At 42.0% G+C, this 22851-nt stretch overlaps 1 protein-coding gene and 1 pseudogene across 1 annotated transcript; one reads left to right on the top strand and one right to left on the bottom strand.

Annotated features, from left to right (window-relative positions):
* Positions 1-7138: 7138 nt before the first annotated feature.
* On the bottom strand, positions 7139-7283 carry LOC118629181 (annotated as a pseudogene).
* Positions 7284-14930: 7647 nt separating this feature from the next.
* On the top strand, positions 14931-16517 carry LOC118627847 (lysine-specific demethylase 4D-like). Its single transcript, XM_036258300.1, has one exon. The coding sequence runs from the start codon at positions 14931-14933 to the stop codon at positions 16515-16517; it is 1587 nt and encodes a 528-aa protein (XP_036114193.1).
* Positions 16518-22851: the final 6334 nt, after the last annotated feature.

Here is a 22851-nt window from a genome sequence, read left to right as displayed (position 1 = left end):
CCTGAGAGACCCGGGTTCGGTTCCCGCTAAGGGCGCGTACCTCGGTTGCAGTTTTTCCCCGGCCCTGGTCGGTTGTGCGGGTGGCAGCCACTCAATGTGTTCCTTTCACATCGATGTTTCTCTCTCTCTCTCTGTTCCTCTCTCTCCCCTCCCACTCTACCTGAACAAAAAAAAAAAGAAAAAGAAAGAAAAGTCAAGAAGCAACACAACTGTCTCGACAGAACCCCAAAGTCTTAGGATTTCATAGCACTGAGCACCTCTGGGTGTATAGTTAAAATGAGGTTAAGGAGGATTGTTGAAAGTCTAACAGGTTGGAGTCTTCGATCCCTTCCCTTCCTTTAGGCAGCAGAGTAAACTGCTCCTCTCACCCTGGAAGAAGACAGCTTCATGGTCTGTGGACTGGGTATTTGCAGGAACCGTTAAAAATATGGTTATCATAGGGAAAACAAGCTGATTTAGTGAACCTCGCAAGTTGAATATTGGAAATTTCAGGACCCGTTTTCCATGGGGAAGCCAGGCCTGTCCCCTCCAGGAGGAAGACTCGAAGATCCTTTGCTGTTCACTCAGGAAACAGTCCAGCCAGATTACCATGCAGGGTCGCATAATCAGTGAACCCTTCAACTCACCCTGGGCTTCTAATTAGGCTTTTGTGCTATACTCTTAATATTGAGCCCACTACCAAGATCACCAGACGTTTGAGGACATCCTTAAACCTGAAAGATAGAAAACAAAACAACACAAAGCAAAAGATGAATAAAAACGTTGGAAGAAATGGACCCTACGAGTGAAAGGGGGAGAGGACCTTCAAAAGCCATTGGCAGTTTAGTATTTTTAGAGACATAGAAGAAACGCACCCAAGAACAAACATAAAAGAGAATAAAGGAAGTTACATAAACACCAAAAGCCAAGGGAACAGAAATTACCTGTTGAAAATGAAAAAGTTGATAGAATGAAAAAGAAAATAGTACGTTGGAAGACAAAGATGAAATTTTGCAGAAGCTACACTATAGTGATAAAGGAAGAGAAAATTGGGAGAAGAAAAAATACAAAAATTAGTTGTCTAGTATCCAAATAACAGGAGTTAATGTAAAGAGGTAAAAAAGAAAAGTAGAGGAAATCATCAAAGAAGTAAATAAAAAGTTTGAAAAAATTTAAGGATGCTGGGACAAAGAAAAAGTTTTACAAACTAAGAGAGCAGGAAAAAGAAAAACACACCAAGTCATATATAAAAGACTAGAAATCCAAATTATGTTTTCCTCAATCCTCACACCATACCCATAAAACAATTTAAAAAGTTAATAAAAAAGAAACACCCAGTCAGAATTAAAGGTATAATTAAAATTACAGTTAAAGGTATAATTAACATATGAAAGAAAAAACCCATAAGATAATATTTATCTGCCTCTCCATGGAGCAGTAAATTTCTAAACATAAAGCCATGAAAGATGCTACAAAGGAAAAGAGACTCAACAACATAAAACATTGAAATACATGTGAGAACATTTTATTTTATTTATTTTTAATCCTCACCAGTGGACTTTTGTTGTTTTTTTTTGCATTGATCTTCAGATAGAATGGGAGGGAGAGTGGAAGGAAGAGAGAGAGAGAAACATCAATGTGAGAGAGACACATCGACTGGTTGCCACCTACAGGACCCCAACCAGGGCTGGGGACAAACTGCAACTGAGGTATGTGCCCTTAGCGGGAACCAAACCCGAGACTCTCTGGACCATGGGCCAACGCTCTAAGTGCTGAGCCAAACCAGCGAGGGCAGAACATTTTAAATAAAACTAAAGAGGTATAAATTAAAGAAATAACAAACTGATTAAAAACCACTATGCAAGACTAAAATGGCGGCAGAGTGAATGGAAGCTACACAGACCATCTCCCAGGACCAAACTGGAATTACAACGAAAATAAAGACAAATCGTCAGGAAAAGGCAACCGAAAAGCAGCTCAGAGGACCACATAACCAGAGACACTGACTCAATCCTGGTCGGCTTGCGAAGACGCGAGAGGGGACCGGGAGCCCACAGTCTGCAGCAGCCTGGGCTGGGAGCTACGGAGGCCTCAGCTGGGACCTGCAACCTCCCCTGGGAGCTACGCACTCGGCTGGGAGCAACGGCCTGGCCGGGAGCTACGGCCTTAGCTGGGAACGGCACCCTCGCGTTAAAGTCCCAAGTGGCTCTACAGCGCACAGCTGGGACAGAGGCTAAATTAGCAGCAATCACTCACCTTGGGCTCTGGCAGAAGGAGGGCAGACTGGACTGGAACTGTGTGGATTTGGAGGGCGCTCAGAGCTTTTGCTGAGTTGCAGCCACGCAGGACTGTGGTCCTCTTACTCCTTCCCAGGGCCCTGGGGAGAGGCGGTGGCCCCTCCCTTGGAGAGTCGATCCCACCCGGTGGCCACTGAAGTGCTAATTGAGTTCCATTAACAACCAGCATCTGCCCCACCCTCGGGAAATCCTCTTACACTGAGCACCTGAGGGAGTTTTTCATTCAACTCAGAAACCAAGGTTCATCAGGTGACCGCTACTAATAGCCTCCAGGCAAAAAAGCTAGAGGATAACTACCATTCCCTGGGCTAGCAACTCTAACAAGGAAAGTAAGACTTGACAGTGGTGTTTAACATGGGTCCTCCCTTTCTCATCCAAACCCAGGAGAGGGAGCCACAAACAGCAGAACACCAACACCAACACCCACAGGGAAAATTTGGCAGGCTCCAAAGCCCACTGTGATAGCCAAATGAAAGAATAAGAGAACTCTACCGAAGATGAGATAAATGAGGTGCAGTTAAGCAAGTTAACAGAACTAGAATTCAGAGCCACGATCTTGAGGAAGCTCAATAGCATGTGTAAGGACATGAGCACCATGAGTAAAGACAGAAATGTTGAAAACCAACCAGTTGGAAATTAAAAACCACCAAGAAGAAATGAAGAATGACACATCAGAAATAAAAAACACATTGGAAAGTCTAAATAGCAGAGTAGAGGAAGCTGAGGACCGGATCAGTGAATTAGAAGATAGGGTAGAAAAAAATCAACCAATCAGAAAACCAAAAGGAAAAAATAATTAAAAAACAGGAAAACAGCTTAAGAGAACTGTGGGACAACTGGAAGCGTAATAACATTTGCATCATAGGCGTCCCCAAAGAAGAAAATGAGCAAGGGTTAGAGAATATATTTGAAGAAATAGTGACAAAAAAATCCCTAATTTGGTGAAGGAAGAAGGCATTCAAGTTCAAGAAGCACAGAGAGACCCAAGTAAGAAGAACCCAAACAGGCCCACACTAAGACACATAGTAATCAAAGTGCCAATAATTAAAGACAAGGAGAGAATCCTAAAAGCAGCAAGAGAGAAGCAACAGGTTACCTACAAAGGAAACCCCATAAGGCTCTCAGCTGACTTCTCAATAGAAACACTACAGGTCAGAAGGGAATGGCATGAGGTAATCAAGGTCATGAAAAACAAGGATCTGAATCCATGAGCATGATTCATCTATATGTTGAATCCATAAAAAATCCTAGAAGAAACTGTAGGCAACAAAATTTCAGACATCATACACAGCAGAATTTTCACTGATACATCACCTAAGGCAATAGAAACAAAGGAGAAAATGAACACATGGGACTACATCAAACTCAAAATCTTCTGCACAGTGAAAAATACAATCATCAAAACGGAAAGGCTGCCCACTGTATGGGAGAGCATAATTGCCAATGATATATCAGATAAGGGGTTAATTTCCAATACACATAGAGTGCTCATACAACTCAACAAAAGGAAGACAAAAAAACCCAATTAAAAAATGGGCAGAGGAACTAAATAGACACCTCTCCAAAAAGGACATACAAATGGCTAAGAGACATATGAAGAAATGCTCAACATCACTAATCATCAGAGAGATGCATATTAAAACAACAATGAGATATCACCTCACACCTGTCAGAATGGCCACCATCAACAAATCATCAAACAACAAGTGTTGGCAAGGGTGTGGAGAAAAGGGGACTCTAGTACACTGCTGGTGGGAATGCAGACTGGTGCAGCCACATGGAAAACAATATGGTGTTACCTCAAAAAATTAAAAATTGAACTTCCATTTGATCCAGTGATCCCACTTCTTGGAATATACCCTAAGAAGCCTGAAACACCAATCAGAAAGAATATATGGACCCCCATGTTTGTAGCAGCACTATTTACAATAGCTAAGATCTGGAAACAGCCCAAGTGTTCATCAGTAGACGAATGGATAAAAAAGCAGTGGTACATATACACAATGGAGTACTACGCAGCTGTAAGAAAGAAAGATCTCTTATCCTTTGAGACGACATGGAGGGACCTGGAAAGTATTATCCTAAGTGAAACAACCCAAACAGAGAAAGACAAGTATCATATGATCTCACTTATTTGTGGATTATAATGAACATAACAGTCTGAGGAATGGGGTATTCCCAGAGACGTGCAAGTGGGGTACAGACTGACAATCCCCTGAAGAGGGGGTGCTGGGGGAGAGATAAACCACAGAACTTATATGCATGTATGCATGAACAATGGACATGGACAACAAAGCTGGGGCAGGGCAAGGAGGGAGGGTAAGGGGGGAATAAGTGGGGGATAAAGGAGAAACATCTGTAACAAAAATAAATTAATTAATTAAAATAAATAAAAGTGTTCATAGAAATTAAACAAAAAAACACTATGCACATACCTAAAAGGATTTAATATGTAAAATATTAACATACTATGTAAAATGTTGGTATTTTTTGTGAGAAAACAACACTAGGAACCCATAAGAGAAAAATGGGCAAAGGATATGAAACAATACATATGATGAAATTTAAATGGCTAATACTCATAAGGCAATTCAATCTCAGTGGTAATCCAAAAAATTTAAATTTAAATTTGAGCTATGTTTTTTCACTTACCACACTAGTGAAGATTTTTTTCTAAAGTAAAGTTACTCACTAGTGAGGATGTAAAATAATACGTTCTTTTTGGAAAGCTTTGGCAATATATGTTAAGAATCTTAAAATATTTAAATCCTGCAATGCAGTAATTCTTTCCTAGATATCTAATATAAGGAATTTCATTCATTCAGCCAATATTTTACTGTATATACTGCTCTAGGTACTGAAATACAGGATAAATATTTATAAGTGATTAGTAATTGTGGAAAAGTGAAAACAAAATAACTTTCCATAACTTATTGGAATGTTGAGTCACTTATCTCTATAAAACAGAATTTATTTAACCATCAAATATTATAGTTATAAATTATTTTCAAAGAATAGAAAGATTTTCTAACTTGAGAAAAATGTATTAAACACAGCATTTAGATATTATCAGTAGAAACAATGGCTAATGGCTGAGATATTTTGTCAACAATTCCCATTTGAAATAATAGATTTGAAATATTCACGCAACATGAAAGACAAAAAGGCTATCCTGAAGTTGGTAAGCAATGTGGACACTAAGCAATCTGGACAATGGCCTCAAAGAAAGGGGCTATTAATTTAACTTCACTTTTTTTTATTTTTTATCCTCACCTGAGGATGTTTCCATTGATTTTTATAAAGAGTAGAAAGGAGGGAAGGAGCGAGAGAAAAAAAAAGAGACAGAGGGAGAGAGAGAATCATTAGCCAGAGAGACACTTCAGTTGCTTGTCGGCCTCACCTGGGGCCAGGGATCGAACTTGAAGCTAGGTATGCGCCTTGACCGGGAATCAAAGCTGTGACCGTTTCGTTTGAAGGCCCGCTCTAACCCCTGAGCCAAAGCTGTGACAGTGAAACAAGGAAGGGTTAGGACAGAGGAAGCTACAGGAAAGACAGGGCTGCTTTTGTTCTCTAGAAATGTTACAGGAAAGAAATGAGCCTAGAAGGGGCTGCTTTGGCTCACTGGGAAGTCAGAGAAAAAGGGGGGCCAGGTTCAGAGGGTTAGGTGGGATGAGCTGCAGATACCCATTGCTCCCTGGCTGCAGGTCTCCTGGGGACCCTTAGAGTTTAGGAGCTGCCAGCCTGAGGGGAAGAAGAGGTGGGGGGGCAAGGGCATGCTCCCAAGAGGGGGAGTGGCTTGCAGGGATTTTTTTTTTGATGATGTTAATCCTCACCCTAGGATTATTTTTTCCACAGATATTTTTTTAGAGTGGAAGGGAAAGGGATGGGAGAGGGAGAGAGAGGGAGAAACATCGATGTGGGAGGGACACATCAATTGGTTGCCTCCCGCATGCGCCCAGACCCGGGCGAGGAACGAACCTGCAACCTAGATATGAGTGTTTGACTGGAAATCAAACCTGAGACCCTTAGGTGCATGGTCGGACCCTCTAACCACTGAACCATACTGGCCAGAGCTGGAGGAATTATTTTTAAAAGACATAGAAGAAACACTTCCTAATTTCCAGAAATCCATCAAGTTTACCAAACCAGGCAGTGTTTAAGCCATTCTGATAATAAGAAAATACTTCCATTGTCAGAACTGTCAAGTTTCCTTAGATGAAGAATTTCAGTGTTACTGTGGATGCAATGGACCAGGATAAAGTGGAAGAGTATCTGAAGGACAAGGGTGCTTAGTCCCCACTGGTCCCGGAAGCTCCAGTGGAAAGAAGCACAGCCTGTCTCACAGAGAGAGACCCTCGGAGACTCACCGAGACGGGAGGGGCTCTGCTTGGAGCCCTCATGGTCATAGAGCCTGGGCAGTTCTGAGCACAGAGTGACACTTACAAAACCAGATTATTTCCACTGATGCTCAATATCTGAAGAACAATATATATACAATTTACTATAAATCTATGGTGACCATGCCTTATTCTTCCTAGAATCCTTAGAAGTATAGAAAGGAAATAATTTAGTTTATAAAACAAATACGAAGTGCTCAACTCAATGCTTATTGTAATTGTATATTAATAATTTGGTAAGAGATGAGGGCTTGTGTGATATTCATAGTCAGCATTTTATTATTTCTTAGGGGAAAGGCTCTCAGCATGGTATTTCAGTTTCTCATATTTAACTTTCCTAACTGTTCCACTTTCCTCTTTTTGTTTCGTTAAATCAAGTATTCAGATAGAAAGAATGGAATGTTTGATTATGTATTCCAAAAAACATGTAAAGAATTTATAGTAAAATTACTGTAAAAGATTTTTTTATGTGCCCCGGGCATGAAACATCTCTGGCCACCAACACAGACATCAAGCTAGGAAGAACCAAGGACTGTATGTCTGCTTTGCCCCTGACTGATTTAGGAGCAACACCAGCAATCAGGTGTCTTCTTGCCCATTGCTAGAGGGTTGTAAACGAATATTTAAGATGAAAAATGAGGGTGAGACGGGGAGACTATCACATGATACTGGTAATCTTGTCATGGTCGAACCTGAAGGTCTAGCATGGGTGGAGACAGCTGGGTAGTAGGAGAGTTAGGCAAGTGGATTCTTGGATTCTTACATAAGGAAGGTAAGGGAATAGCACTGGAAGCCTCTCTCGAGTGTATTGATCAGGACAAGTGTTTGTGAATGCAAACTGTTGCCATTTATGTTTTTACAGCCAGTTGGTGTGTCTCTCTCACATCAATGTTTCTCTCTCTCTCCCTCCCTCCCTCCCTTACACTCTATCTGAAGATAAATATAAAAATATCTTTGGGTAAGGATTTAAAAAAACAATATAATTGACCATAATCCTTGAACAAGTGTAAGGTTTTGATTTAAGGGGTTTAACTGAGGGGATTAGCCCTACAGAGAAGGAGTCCTTCCTCTCCCTTGAGACAGGAGAGCAGGAAGAAAGATGAGTTGTACCACAAGGCTGCACTGTGTTTCAAAGGCCTCACTTATCACTTCTTCAATAATAACTTTTTGACTGCCCACTCTGTAAAGTACAAAGATTCCTTGGAAAATACAATGATGAACAAGACATAGACCATGCTCTCAAAATACTGTTATATGGAAGATAAGACAAGAACAGAGATACCACTAGAGATTGAGAAAATAAACTATTGAGTTAAATATATTTTTTTCTACACCTCGGTTTCTTCTGCCATAAAATGGGGATAATGATAGTACAAACTTCACTGAGTAGTTATAAGGTTTGAATGAGTTACTGACAGAAAGCGCTTATTTTTAAAGGGCCTGGGAAATACATAAAGGTGATTCTAGCTGCTCTCATTACATAAAGTAAAAAGGGTAAATGCTAAAAGAGAACCATAGGAGATGAAGAAGAGACGGTATTTTGTTGGTGCAGTAAAAGAAGATAAGGGGTCAAGTTCATCCTCTTAGGAAGCAGTGGAATTTAAGGACTGAGAAGGAAGAGAAATTTGGAAGGGAGAATGTGAGAAGAGGCAGACAGTTGGAAGTTAATAGAATAAAGTAAAAAGGAGGATTTTTTTTTTTTTTTTTTTATCCTCACCCGAGGACATTTTTCGATATTTTGTTCAGATAGAGTGAGAGGGAGAGAGAGAGAGAGAAACATCGATGTGAAAGCGACACATCGAGTGGTTGCCACCCACACGACCCAACCAGGGCTGGGGACAAACTGCAACCAAGGTACGTGCCCTTAGCGGGAACCGAACCCGGGTCTCTCCAGACCACAGGCCGATGCTCTAACCGCTGAGCCAAACCGGCCAGGGCAAAAAGGATTTTTTTGAAGGCAGCAATAAAATACTCAACTTAAAAAAAAAAAAAAAGCCCATTATTTAAAAAATCAAGCATTCCATTTCTTCTCTGACTTACATTTCCTAGGGTTCTAACAAAATTATTTGACCTAATGAGGAATTTTAGCCCACAAATCAAATACTGTTTCATTCTCCATCACCATTCTCATGTTCTCATTATCTTTTTTACCCAAGATAGATTTAAGGCCCATCATGATAATCATTCTCTTGTTCCTTCATCCAGTCCATTAATACCTTTGTCCCTCTATTCCTGAGATATACTTGCTTAGAAGAACGCAGCCTGGCCAGTGTGGCTCAGTGTTTGAGCATCGACCCATGCACCAAGAGGTCACAGGTTGGATTCCCATTCAGGCCACATGCCCAGATTGTGGGCCAAATCTCCAGTTTGGGGAATACAGGAGGCAGCTAGTTGATGTTCTCTCTAATTCGTGTTTCTATCTCTCTCCCCCGCTCCCTTCCTTTCTCTCTAAAATCAATAAAGGAAAAAAAATTAAAAAGAAAAACCCTAACCCTGATGGATCATTCCTATATGCTTGCTTCCTATCTTTTGAATTTTCTTTTTCCAGGGGGACAATTCTGTCATGCTAAATTAGTTCTTGTAGGTCTGCCACCAGTTGTACGAGGTGTAAGGACAAATACCACCACATTTATACAGTGTGAGTTCAGGGAACACATCAAGACAGTCTCCACGTTTCCTCATCATATCCCTACAGGAAGTCATCCCATGTTCAGGAGGGATGCTGGATACGATTTGGGTTTTGTTCTAGTGTAGAGGTCTCTTCCCCCATCACTCGTCCTTCATATAGGGGTTCGATGACAGCAACTTTATAAGGAAACCGACTGCTTAAGGAATCAAGCTGCCTAGATATCATGCCAGCCATTTACAGGAGTTGTCTGGGAAAGCCAGAGGCCCTGTACTTTAGGAGGCACCTGGGGACGTGGGGTTATTTTGGATAACATAGTCTTCTAGCCACGGGAAGGAAGCCATTATTCCCATGGGAAGCCGAACACGAGCACTTCCCATCCAGCTGGTAAGGGCTCTGGACTAGCCCATTGTTCTGGCGTTCCAGGGTGAACATCTAGGGTCCCGTGTGGACCATGCTGACCTTCATAACAATCTATCCCTGAGACTATGAGTCTCCTCAGGTGTATCTGGAGCAGGAAGAGAGCAATGTCATTTCCACTCCATTTTTAGAGTCTTAAATTACATGAATTTGTCATACTCCCTCAAGGATGAGCCAGAGTGACATCCACTTCCTCTCCACATCCATTTATTAGCAATAAGTTCTATAGAGACCTAGAAATGGTTTTACCAACTATAACCCTCCATTCGTCCTTTGATATTAAAGTTGGAAAAGGAGAGGAGCGTGTTGATCCTCCTTATCTCACCCTCTGCAGATGCCTTGGTGCATGAGGGTCCAACTAGGGCACAGATGCCAAGAGCCATTACTGCTCACTCAAGGGGTCCCTGCCACTGGCATTCAGGTCCGCAGCAAACATTGGATTGACACAGTCTTTTTAAAAATCCACAAGCAGGAGGTTACGGAGAGCAAGCCCTTCCTTGGCTCTTTTTGGCCCTGACGCCAGACCCAAAGGAAAAAGGATTTATGTTTGGTTAAAGAAGCCAAATTGTGCTGACTTCCCTAGGTATGGGGTGGTGGAGGATTGGTCCCTAGCCCAGCGTTCTCTTGTCTGAATGGATCTCTGGCGCCAAGATTCTAGGGGACTATGGAAATGTGGGGTTTTCTATGATTTTGAGCAGTGGCAGGCAGGTGAGCTGGTATTTGTTGTCTCCCTGGGGAGATTGCAGCGTAGGGAAGATGAAATGCTCTGATCTTTAAAAGAGGGGGTTGTCTCCTCCCTAGGAGCTGCTCACCAGGGTCCTCATGCAGACCTGAATGCTAATGGTGTTTGAGTCCTGACAACTGTGCTAGCTGTATTGACTACCTTTCCTCCCATTCCGGCAGTTTTAAGAGGGCCCAGACGTTTGTATAACCTCTGGATCCCCAAGCGCTGGATTTGTTCATGGTTTCTGGCAAACTCCTAGAACCAGTAACTCAGAAATTTCCAATAGTTTCCCAGGGCGATTTCAAGTGGATTCAGAATCTCTAGGAAGTCTCCTCTGATTTCATGCACCAACTTAAGATAGGATTAGGCATGTCTGAGCCTCCTGACTGGTGAGGCTAGGTCATTTTACTGGTCCTGGGAGCCCTGCATTAACCCCTGGGTGTCGTCTGCCAGCCATTCAATCCTCTCTACTCCGTTATGAGCTGTTTTAGCAATTTGTCAAGTGACCCTAGCTCTGGCTGGAGGAAGCCGTTTGCGCTTACGAGTTGTCTTTATTTTTCAAGTATGATTTCAGACTTGTTGAGGGGTAGGAGTGCGTTCACTTCTATAATTTCTTATAAGAAATCTCGAAGAAAAAAATTAAGGTAAAATACCCGTGTTTTGTGAGTTGATAACATTGAAAACAAAGCTGTTTACTAGAACAAGGGAGGGTAGTTCCGTTGGAAGAGGTGGTTAGATAGCTGATTGGATTCACTGTGATGGGACTAGGGATCATGGGATAGGGTGGGGCTGATCCGACCAGAATTTTTGAAAATACATATATATGAGCCCTGATCATCAACACAAGTTTCTTTCAGAGACTTTTTCTTGAGAGAAAACAAGACCACCAGAGGAGACCTTCTCAAGAAGGTGATATTTGAGCTGAGGCTAAGGAAGTAAGAGAGTTGCCTGTGTGCAAAGACTGTCGGGCAGGAGAATACTGGGCTTTTTGGAGACACAGCCTGGAGTATGGTTGGAATGGAGTGAGCAAGGGGTGGAGAAGGAAGCGGTCAAGTCACAAGGTAATGGTGGAGCAGATGGCGTAGGGCCTTGAAGGGTATGTGAGGGTTCTAAGTAGGATGGAGAAGGTGTTCTGGAAGTTTGAGATGGGAAGGTAAAATAGAATACTTGGAGAATGGAAAACCTAAATTAGGAGCGTGTAAAAGGATTAGCCAGAGGTATTAAAGGACCACTTGTGATTTTGTTAATGAAATAGTTTGCCTAAATATCTTTTTTTTATAACTTTAATGAGAATGTTTCTTTTGTTTCACTATTAAGAAAAATACGTGCAATTTTTTACATGAAACCCTTTACTTATAGCAGTTTTATTTCTTTTTAAATTTCTTTTTAAAATTCTCACCTGAGGATTTTTTCCCCAATGGTTTTCAGGTAGAGTGAGATGGAGGAAGAGAGGTAGGGAGAGAGAGAAAGAAACATCGATGTGAGAGAAACATTGATGTGAGAGAAACATCAATGTGAGAGAAACATACCAATTGGTTGTTTTCTGCATGACTCCAACCAGGTCTAGGGGTCAAACTGCAAGCCAGGTACATGCCCTTGACCGGAACCCAACCAGAGAACTTTTGGTCTGAGGGCCGTCACTCTAACCGCTGAGCCAAACCAGTCAGGGCTCTTTTTAATTAAATTTATTGGTGACATCGATGAATAAAATTATATAGGTTTCAAGTGTACAATTCTATAATACATCATCTGCAAATTGCATTGTGTGAAGTTTTTCTTAATGTTTTATAAGTAAAGAATTTTAAAATCAGCCCTGGCCGGTTTGGTTCAGCAGTTAGAACGTCAGCCTGCGGTCCAAAGAGACCCGGGTTCAGTTCCCGCTAAGGGCACGTACCTCGGTTGCAGTTTGTCCCAGGCCCTGGTTGGTCGTGCGGGTGGCAGCCACTCGATGTGTCCCTCTCACATGGATGTTTCTCTCTCTCTTCCTCTCTCCCTCCCACTCTACCTAAACAAAAAAATGAAAAAATGTCCTTGGGTGAGGATACAAAAAAAATTTTTCAATCCTGTATGGATGTTGAATTTCACCTAACACTTTTTGATGCCTGCAAGATGGTGATATTTTTCACTTTCTTCATTAACGCTCTGAATTACATCATTAGATTTCCTTGCATTCTTAGGATACATCCTATTTGGTTTTGATGTATTATTCTTTTAATATATTTGTGTATTTGATTGGATAACATTCTATTCAGCATGCTTTCGTTCACGTTTATAAATAAAGATGGCCTGTAGCGTTATCTTCTATTCTTCCTGATTTTGCTATCAGAGACCAGAAGAGCCTCATCTGAGTAGCTCTCCAACGCTTTCTATACTCTGAAAGGATTTTCATAATAAGAGTTAACTGTTTCTTTAAACTTTGCTGGACTCATCTATTAAGTGATGTGATTCATGGGTGTTTAGGGCTCATACTTTTACGCAGATTTTATACTGGGTTTTTAAGCTTTGTAGTTGCTCTTGGATTCATTTTCTCTCAGGAAAGTTGTTCTCTTTCCAAAATGTTGATATCCAGTTGCTAAGATTATCCTTTGAAATTTTAGAAATTCTCTACTATATTAATAGCTTTGTGCACTATTCAATTCCTAGTATTATTTTTACCTTCTCTTTCTCATGATGAGTTATGCTCAGGTTTGTTGCTTTTAATAATCTCTTCAAAGAACATTTTTGGTCATCTCTCTGTTCTGCATGTGTTATCTTTCACTAATAATATCTTTATTCTTTGTTATTTCTTTATTGTTCCTCCTTCTGTTTTTCTAGCTTCTTCAGTTGAATGTTCAGTTAATCTGTTTTTAATCATTCTTTCTTTTACTTTTAATATGTCTTTTACTATTATTTAGTGCTTTTCACTCTAAACTCTATTTTAAAACAAACATACAGAAATTTATGAAAACCATCATAGCTTGATGAATAATCAATTTAGCTATTCTAATGGCCATGTAACTAGTACTTAGTTTTGGAACAGAATATTAACATCACTCCAGAAACCTCCTTACACCCCCACACACATTCTCTCTCTTTCCCATGGCAATCACTACTCTGACTTCTAACATAGATTATGGTAACACATTTTAGTCTTTGTGTAAATGGAATGTGTTATTTTAAATATGGGTAATTTTGCTTATTGTTATGTTTATAAAACTGTTCCCATATTTATTTAAAATATGTTTTTATTGAGTTTTAGAGAGAGAGGGAGAGAGAGAGAGATAGAAACATTGATGTGAGAGAGATACATTGATTGTCTGCCTCTTGCATGCTCCCCATTGGGGATCGAGCCCAAAACCTGGGCATGTGCCAGGAATGGAGCCAGGACCTCTCAGTCCTTGGGATGGTGCTCAGTCCACTGAGCCACATCAGCCAAGCAAACTATTCCCATATTTAAATGCAGTTTTTATCTGCATTGATGCACTGTATTCCATTCTATGAATACCGCACAATGTATTTACCCATTTTACTGTGATGGACATTTGGTTGTTTTTTGGTATTTGGCTACTAGAAATAATGCTGTTATGAGCATTCTTGAATGTGACTTTCAGTGCACAGCCTGTACACATTCCGTAGCATGAAATAACAGTTGGATCATAGCACATGCATATATTTTCTTTTACACATGTATATGCTTAATTTTAGTAGATACTGTCCAAATCATTTTTCTTTTTTTTTTATTCTCACCCGAGGACATTTTTTTCATTTTTTGTTCAGACAGAGTAGGAGGGAGAGAGAGAGAGAGAGAAACATCGACGTGAAAGGGACACATCGAGTGGCTGCCACCCGCACAACCAACCAGGGCCGGGGACAAACTGCAACCTAGGTACATGCCCTTAGCGGGAACTGAACCAGGGTCTCTCTGGACCGCAGGCCGACGCTCTAACCGCTGAGCCAAACCGGCCAGGGCCCAAATCATTTTTCAAAGTGAATGTAATGATTTTTATTCTCTCTATTAAGGTATGAAAATTCCAATTGTTCCACATTCACCCCATCTCCTGTATTGTCAATGTCGTAAAATTTTAGCCTTTCATGAGTGTGCAATAATATCCTGTGGTAGTATTGTATTTGTAGTTCCCCAGTAACCTTTTCCAAACATTTATTTTTAACCTTTCTGTATTTTTTCTTTTAGATTTTGTTGTAAACACTGACCTGAAGACACTACATTTGGTATACTCCAGCCAGGACTGAGTGATTCAATAGATCTCCAGAGGACAAGAGCCTATTGAGGAACATCACAGAGCCCAGTCCTGGGCCAAGCTTCTGCCCAGAGTGGCATCTCCTGGTGAATCAGCAAGCCCAAGAAACATTATCATCTAATTTGCATAAAAGTCACTGATTGGTTCTCCTTCCTCATAGATATTCAAACTCATTTTTTAAAAGGTAGCATTTTCCTGCATCCTCAACTATCTACCATACTTTAAATCTTTGAAGTTTGTTTCTTATTGATGGAAGCTATGAAGTCTAAGGCTAATGGTGCGCAGAATCCGAATTGTAACATAATGATATTTTATCCAACCAAAGAAGAGTTTAATGATTTCGATAAATATATTGCTTCCATAGAGTCCCAAGGTGCCCACCGAGCTGGCGTGGCTAAGATAATTCCACCCAAGGAATGGAAAGCCAGACAGACCTACGATGATATCAGTGACATCTTAATAGCCACTCCCCTCCAGCAGGTGGCCTCTGGGCGAGCAGGTGTGTTTATTCAGTACCACAAAAAGAAGAGGGCCATGACAGTGGGGGAGTATCGCCACTTGGCAAACAGTGGGAAATATCGGACTCCACCACACTCGGATTTTGAGGACCTGGAGCGGAAATACTGGAAAACCCGCCTCTACGATTCACCCATCTACGGCGCTGACATCAGTGGCTCCTTATTTGATGCAAACACTACACAATGGAACCTCGGCCACCTGGGAACCATTCAGGACCTGCTGGAGCAGGAGTGTGGAGTTGTCATCGAAGGCGTCAACACACCCTACCTGTACTTCGGCATGTGGAAGACCACCTTCGCTTGGCACACGGAAGACATGGACCTTTACAGCATCAACTACCTGCACTTTGGGGAGCCCAAAACTTGGTACGCGGTGCCCCCAGAACACGGCCAGCGTCTGGAACTTCTGGCCAAGGAGCTTTTCCCGGGCAGTTCTCGGGGCTGTGAGGCCTTCCTGCGGCACAAGGTGGCCCTCATCTCGCCCACTGTCCTCAAGGACAATGGGATCCCCTTCGGTCGGATCACTCAGGAGGCTGGAGAGTTCATGGTGACGTTTCCCTATGGCTACCACGCTGGCTTCAACCATGGCTTCAACTGTGCGGAGGCCATCAATTTTGCCACCCCGCGATGGATCGACTATGGCAAAGTGGCCTCTCAGTGCAGCTGCGGGGAGGCCAGGGTGAGCTTCTCCATGGACGCCTTCGTGCGCATCCTGCAGCCCGAGCGCTACGAGCTGTGGAAACGCGGGGAGGACCGGACCGTGGTGGACCACGTGGAGCCCAGGGCGCCCGGCAGCCAGGAGCTGAGCGCCTGGAGGGAGGGCCTGGCTGCAGGGAGGTGCGCGCTGGGCCTGAGGCACCTCCAGCCCCGTCGGGCCCTGCGCACCCCCAGGTCGGTGGGTGCTGCCAGTGGGCCCCGCCGCCGCGCCCCTCCTCGCCAGGCGTCCCTGCGCCCCTCAGGAGACCAGGTTCCTGCCTCTGCCGCCCAGTCCGGAGCTGCGCAGGCCTGTTGCTCCTCCAAGCCCAGCTCATCCTCGCCGCCAACCACAGGTCCAGCTGCCCGGAATCTCCAGCCAAGAGGCAGAGGTGGTCGTGGTCGTGGTCGCCGTCCTCGTCCTCGGGAACAAGGGCCTCAAGAGTCCAGTGTTCAGGCCCGAGCTAAGAGGCGCCGCTCAGTGGGCACTGAGCGCACAGCTCTGGATCCTGAGGCCCAGCCTGTGCCTGTGGATAAACTCTCCGTGGACAACTCTGCACCGCTGAGCGCAGGGTCTCCGCATTCTGGGGTGGCTTCTGGGTGTTGCTGTGCTCCTGTCCTCTAAGCCCAGGGGCGCTTGCCTTTGTTCTCCGTTGTTCTTTTGTGTGGAGACTCATTAAGATTGGCACTTTTGCATCTCAGAGCTGTGAGCAAGGTTGTAAGTCACTGTTCTTGCACGAGAGTTCTCCTGCTGTTGCCTCTGGATGGGCTGAGTCCTTGGTACTTGCCAAATTTGCCATAGTTTGTACTTCCTTCCAGACCCTGGAATGTCTTTGGACAACTGCTCACTTCTGTGTCACCAACTGAGGTTTCATCCAGCGGACACCTGTGTGGTTATGTGAACCGTATACGTTCTGCTCAGTTCGCTAAAGCCCGATCGATTCCAGACTCCCATTCTCTGGGACAACTCTCCAAGTTGCCCAGCTTCTGAAGAATTCTGGGCTTTGATTCTCCTCCAACTTCCCTCCCTTTCCTCTCCCTCCTCCTCTACTCCTCCCCCTTTCCTGCAAAACTAGGCCCTTTTGACCAATTAGGTCAGTAGAGGCTCAGAAAATAATTGGTGATCTTTCGGAGTCATTGATGTGTTTAAAATGTTATCACCAGTATCCACAAATATATTAAAGGTAACCAAAATCTGACTGTTTTTCTAATATTGTCCATTCAACCAATTGAAGGGTTGAGGTTATTGTTTTCTGCACTTTTCTTCGTTATATCAAAACATTTTAAGCAAAAGTTATTTTTATGGGTTGGTAAAATTGTGTGGAGTTGGTGAATGAAGTTGGGGATGGTTGCTAGGTTCTGCCTGCTGGCTGGCTGAGGGTTTTGCTATGCTAACCTTATCTGAGGGATGACTTGGTGGAAACCATCTGCTACCTTCTGAGCAGGAGAACCCAAGTTGCTGGGAGAGATGAGCAAGTGTAGGACAAAAGTGCCATCATCCAAGTATCTTCTCTTCAAGTGTCTGCTGCTGTTTCAAGACTGTATGTCTATTTCATGTGGTTAATTCATTGATCCATCTCAATAAACAAGTCCATAAATAAATGAACACGATAATTTCAATTGGTAATATGTGGGGATGGGACAAGAGAGCAGAACTGGGTTCTGGTGATCAGGGAAAGCGTCTTAGAGCAGGAGGCCTTTCGGGGACCCGACTGACCAGAAGGAAGTTGATCTCCACCTAGAGGAAACAGCAAGTGTGATAGCTCTATTGTGGAACAGAAAGGAAGCTCGTTTGTATCTGGGTCATAGAGTGGAAGAAGACAAGCAGGGTCTGGGGTATGTAGGACCTTGTGGCTCATGTCAGTTTTTGAATATTCAACCTGAAATAAGAAGGCGTTGGACATTTAAAACAGCACTTGGTATGATATGATTTACATATTTAACTATCAGCTTAGTTCTGTGGACAGTGTCGGGGCAGGAGAAGTACTTAGAACATCTAAGTAATACATGTGTGAGTTGATTTCACTTTGACTTAGGCAATAGTACTGAAAATACACAGAAATGGACAAATTCAGAATACATTTTGGAAATTGAAAATAATAGTTTGGATTCAGAAGGAAACATTTCAAAGAAGCAAACCACCTCTCTCCTGCCCCAGCTCTCCCTTACAGAGCTTCAGTAAGCCTCAGGAGTTTGAAGCACCTATAAAACTGAAGGCAGGAGTAAGTAGTGATTAAAGTTCTGATGTAGCAGCAGCAAAAACCCATGCCACATCCTTATTGCCATGCAGCCAGGCAACTCTCTTTTTCCTATTGTAACGGGCTGGATATGTATTCTGTGGAAAATTGAAGCTGAGTCTGAACTCAGGGACTCCAGGCACAGTGGGGAATGGGAGTGAGATGCTTGACTGAAAGGGAGACTAAGCAGAATATTAAGTGGAATATTTATATTAGAACCAGAGGATGGAAGCAGACTGGACATACCTGGAAGAGGGAGCCCCAGAGAGCTAGGGGCCACATAGCAGATGTTACATGAGCAAGAAACAAACATTTATGTGATAAATTACTGAGATCTTGAGGTGTTTTTGTTCTTCAATTTCACTTGTGCAGTTGTGCAGGTGGTAGTGCAGAGAAATAAAGGAAATCTGAGTAGTCTCTCTGAAGACAATAGCCTGGCTCATATTCCTATTCCAAATTTTAGAAATAGAAATTTTCCTTGTTATAGTTCAGCAATATCACACTCAATTCCTTTGCAGATTCATTTCCCCCAAAAAATTATTGCTCCCATAGCACCCTTAGGTGTTCACTCAGGTAAATGTGTAGATTTTTAAATTTATATTGCCCATTAAGGACAACCAATATTAAAAATACAGTTTAACTGTACCAATAAACTGGTTTCCAAATCTTGAGAGGAAAAGGAACTGGGAATGGTAGTGGAGGTGTTCTTTGAGCAAATCTATTTTTGAGCAAATCTATTCAAAATTCAATTTTGCTTCATGTTGACACATTCAATTTGGACCACTGGTCTCAGGAAAGAGGCCTGTCTCTAGCGGTTTCTCCATGTGCAATAAGTTTTTGCTATACTTGGTCTGGGAAAAGCAAGGAACATTGATCATGAAAATTATACATAGGTAAGAATGGAACCGCTGTGTTCCCATCGCCACCATCTCTCCTGGGCCTCTCTGCACTTCTGAGAAGTAATCATGAGTTTAGTGTCTATTCTCCCAGTTAACCAATGGAGGTCTACCAGTCAAATGCAATATGTCATGTGTGGTTTTGTCAGCTTAGTTCCCCACCACCTTTAACAAAATAAATGTTACGCTTACAAAATCTAAAAACATTCCTATATATGGACATTGATCAGTCCAAGGAAATCAACTAGATCTGTGTAATTTTTTTTTTATTCGTTCCCCTGCTGATGGACAATAAGATTATTTGGAAAGTTTTGTTAATTTAAACACTGGTTTACTGAATAATTTTGTACATAGAAATAGAATTACTCGGTTGAATTTATGTGGATTTTCAACTTCTCTCGGAACAACCAGATTGGCCTCCAGTTTCTATCTCCACTGGCTGTATAAGAGAGGTCTGGTTTCTCCACATCTTTGGCCATTTTTTATATTGTTAGATTTTTTCATTTTTCTTAATCTAATTGGTACATGCCCCTAGCAGGAACCGAACCCGGGACTCTCTGGTCTAATTGGATGAAAAGTAGTATCTTGTCACACTTCCCTGATTACTAATGACCTGCACACTTTTTTCATATTTATTGACCATTTGGATTTCCTCTTTTGTGAATTGCTTGTCCAAAGGCTTTGCCAACTTTTTGGAAATCTACTATTTGTTTACCGAGCTGTGAAAGTTTTGTGATATTCAGGTTACTAATTCATGTCTATTTTATGTATGATGAAAAACATCACTCAGCCTGTCATTTCTTTTGATTTTGTTGTTACTGTTCATCCGTACCCCATGATATTTTCTACATTGATTTTTAGAGAGAGTGCAAGGAAGGGAGGGAGGGGAAAGGAGGAAAGAGAGAGAAATATCGATATGAGGAACACACATGGATTGGTTGCACCTGCACACACACCAACCAGGGCTGAGTATCAAACCTGCAACCCAAGTGCATGCTCTTGACCGGAAATTGAACCCGAGACCTTTTGGTGCATGGGCCAACACACTGGCCACCAAGCCACACTGGCCAGTGCATGTTTTTATTTTATTTTTTTTATGTCATTATATTCGTCACAGTTCTCTAGAGAAACAGAAGAAGAAGTAGAAAAGATCTAGGTAGCTGAGGAGCTATATTATAGGACTTAGTTCAAGTGGTTATGGAGGCCAAGAAATTCCATGAACTGCCAGATCTGCAAGCTGGTGAACTAGGGACATGGTGGTGTAATTCAGTCTGAGTTTAAGGGCCTGAAAATCTGAAGGACAATGATGTAAATCCAAGTCTTGGGCTAAAAGCCCAGGAACCAGGAGTACCTACGTAAGCTGTCCCAGGATAGGCAAAGAAGAATATTTCGGCTCAAGCAGAGAGCAGATTCATCCTCATTCTGCTCTTTTATTCTGTTCAGTCTCTGAGTGGTTTGAATGATCCCTATTGTATTGGTGAAGGCAAATGCTAGTCTCTTCCCGAAGACTCCAATTATTTCCCATTATTCCGGAAATAATGCTTTACTAGCTGTCTGGGCATCTTTTAGCCTAGTCAGGTCCATGCATAAAATTCACTATCACATTTTTCACTATAATGGAATCAGTTAATTATATCAGACATTTCCATCACAATGCTTTGACTCTTGAAGACATTTTTCTTCACCCTGAGTTCATAAAGATATACTTCAATATTTCTTTTCATAGTCAATATGTAATCCATCCCAAATAATGAACAGTCAGTCCAACTCTTCACACCAGTTTGGTGCATTACCTTAATTAGATACAGATTGAGATATATATATATATATATATATATATATATATATATATATATATATGAATGATGCCTGGCCCCCCTATGTATGCACAGATGCATTTAACCATTCAGCCTAAATATTGCAGTTCATTAGGGAAAAACATATACCTCTTTTTCTCCTTTTAAAGAATCTTGGAGCCCAGCCAGTGTGGCCCAGTGGTTGAGCGTTGACCCGTGCACCAAGAGGTCGCCAATTCCATTCCCGGTCAGGGCACATGGGCCTGATCCCCAGTGGGGGGCATGAAGGAGGCGGCCAATCGAAGTTCTCATCGATGTTTCTATCTCTCCCTCTCCCTTCCTCTCTCTTTATAAACCTCTTTCAAGAAAGAAAAATATAAGTAAATAAAGAATCTTAGAGGTTGTTATTTAAATACCTGACTCTACCACTTACCAGATCTGTCACCTTGAACAAGTTGCTTAATGTCTCTTTGACTCAGTTCCTCATCTGAGAAAGAGAGTCAATAGCATTTCCTTTACAGGGTCATTGTGAGGATTAAGTGAGTTATTATATGCAGAATGCATTGAACTGTGTCTGGCATTTGATAATCATCATATGTATTACTACTTTTAATATTTGTATTATTAGAGGTAAAGAGGGACTCCTGTTCATCCAAAGATGAAAAAGTGAAAAGATAAATCAAGGAGTGGAAGATTGTATTACCCATATCCAACAAAGAGCTAATATCTAGAATATATAAAGAAATACCATGAAGACAGAAAGATGACCCAGCAGAAAAATGGACAAAATACTTGATTAGAACCTTCACAAAGGAGCATATCCAAATGGCTGATAAACATGAAAAAATTGCTCACCCTCATTAGTAATAAGGGAAATGCAAATCATAATGAGATACTCCTACGCTCTCACCTGATTGGCTACAATTAAGGTTTGTAAAAGTGAAGAGTGCCCTCATGTGAAGTGCCCTCATGTGAAGCTAGTGAGTGTGTAATTGGTAAAAACTGTTGAAAAACAGTGTGGCAAGATAAAATTTGAATTCACACAACCTATGGCCAGGAGATTGATCTTTAGGCCGGAGTGAGGGGTGCTCCAACAGACGTGTGGGAGGGTGTTCAGAGCAACAGAGTAATAGGTCAGAAGAGGAGACAACCCCAAGGCCCAGCAGCAGTAGAAACTTTTATACAATTGAATACAGCCCTGAAACAGAACAAAGTCCAGCTATGTGCAGCGACATCAATGAAGAAAAAATGCACACACAAAAAAATTAAGTATTTTATTGTTGCTCGAGCTGATTGGGCTCAGCGGTTAGAACGTGGGCCCATGGACCCAAAGGTCGAGGGTTCGATTCCTGGTCAAGGGCATGTACCTGGGTTGCTTGTTTGATCCTGGCCCCTGTCAGGGTTGAGAGGGAGGCAACCAATTGATGCGAGATGTTTCTCTCGCCCCCCCCCCCCCCCCCCCCGCTAGCTAAAAAAAAAAAATCAATATGCTTGTGGTTAGGATAGGTTAGTGCGAGAGGCAGAGGAGGCTGTACTCCCGGAGGAGGGGCACCACTCAGGCTCCAGAGTGACTGGCAGTGTTGTATTTCTTGACCTGGTTGGTGGTTTCACTGTTGTTCACTCTGCAGATATTAAGAGATGTTAATAGTTATTATATACATAAATAAAGCTGTACATATATGCTTTGTGAGTTTCTATAAGCACATTATATTTCCTAATTTTAAAATGTGAAAGAAACCTGCCTTCTGCTTTACAAAAATGGTCATGTACTGGTTTATAAAATTGTTTGTTTTCTATTGTGCTGTATTGCTTTGTAGGCTGTTTTTAAAATTGACTATATTTCTAAATTTTTCATTGTCATATTGTTATTTGATATCTTCTATTGTTTATTTTATTACCCTTAGTAATACTGTATTTTTTGGAACAGTTTTAGATTTCCAAAAAAATTGATCAGAGAGTTGGGAGAGTTCCCACATAATTAACCCCCTAAACTGCCCCATTCACAGTTCCCCCTGTTATTAACATCTTAC

This window comes from Molossus molossus, unplaced genomic scaffold, assembly GCF_014108415.1.
Source record: "Molossus molossus isolate mMolMol1 unplaced genomic scaffold, mMolMol1.p scaffold_m16_p_13, whole genome shotgun sequence".
In the NCBI taxonomy this organism is placed as follows: Eukaryota; Metazoa; Chordata; class Mammalia; order Chiroptera; family Molossidae; genus Molossus; species Molossus molossus.
The sequence above is the reverse complement of the archived record's forward strand: the minus strand, read 5'-3'. Positions and strand labels throughout refer to the sequence as shown.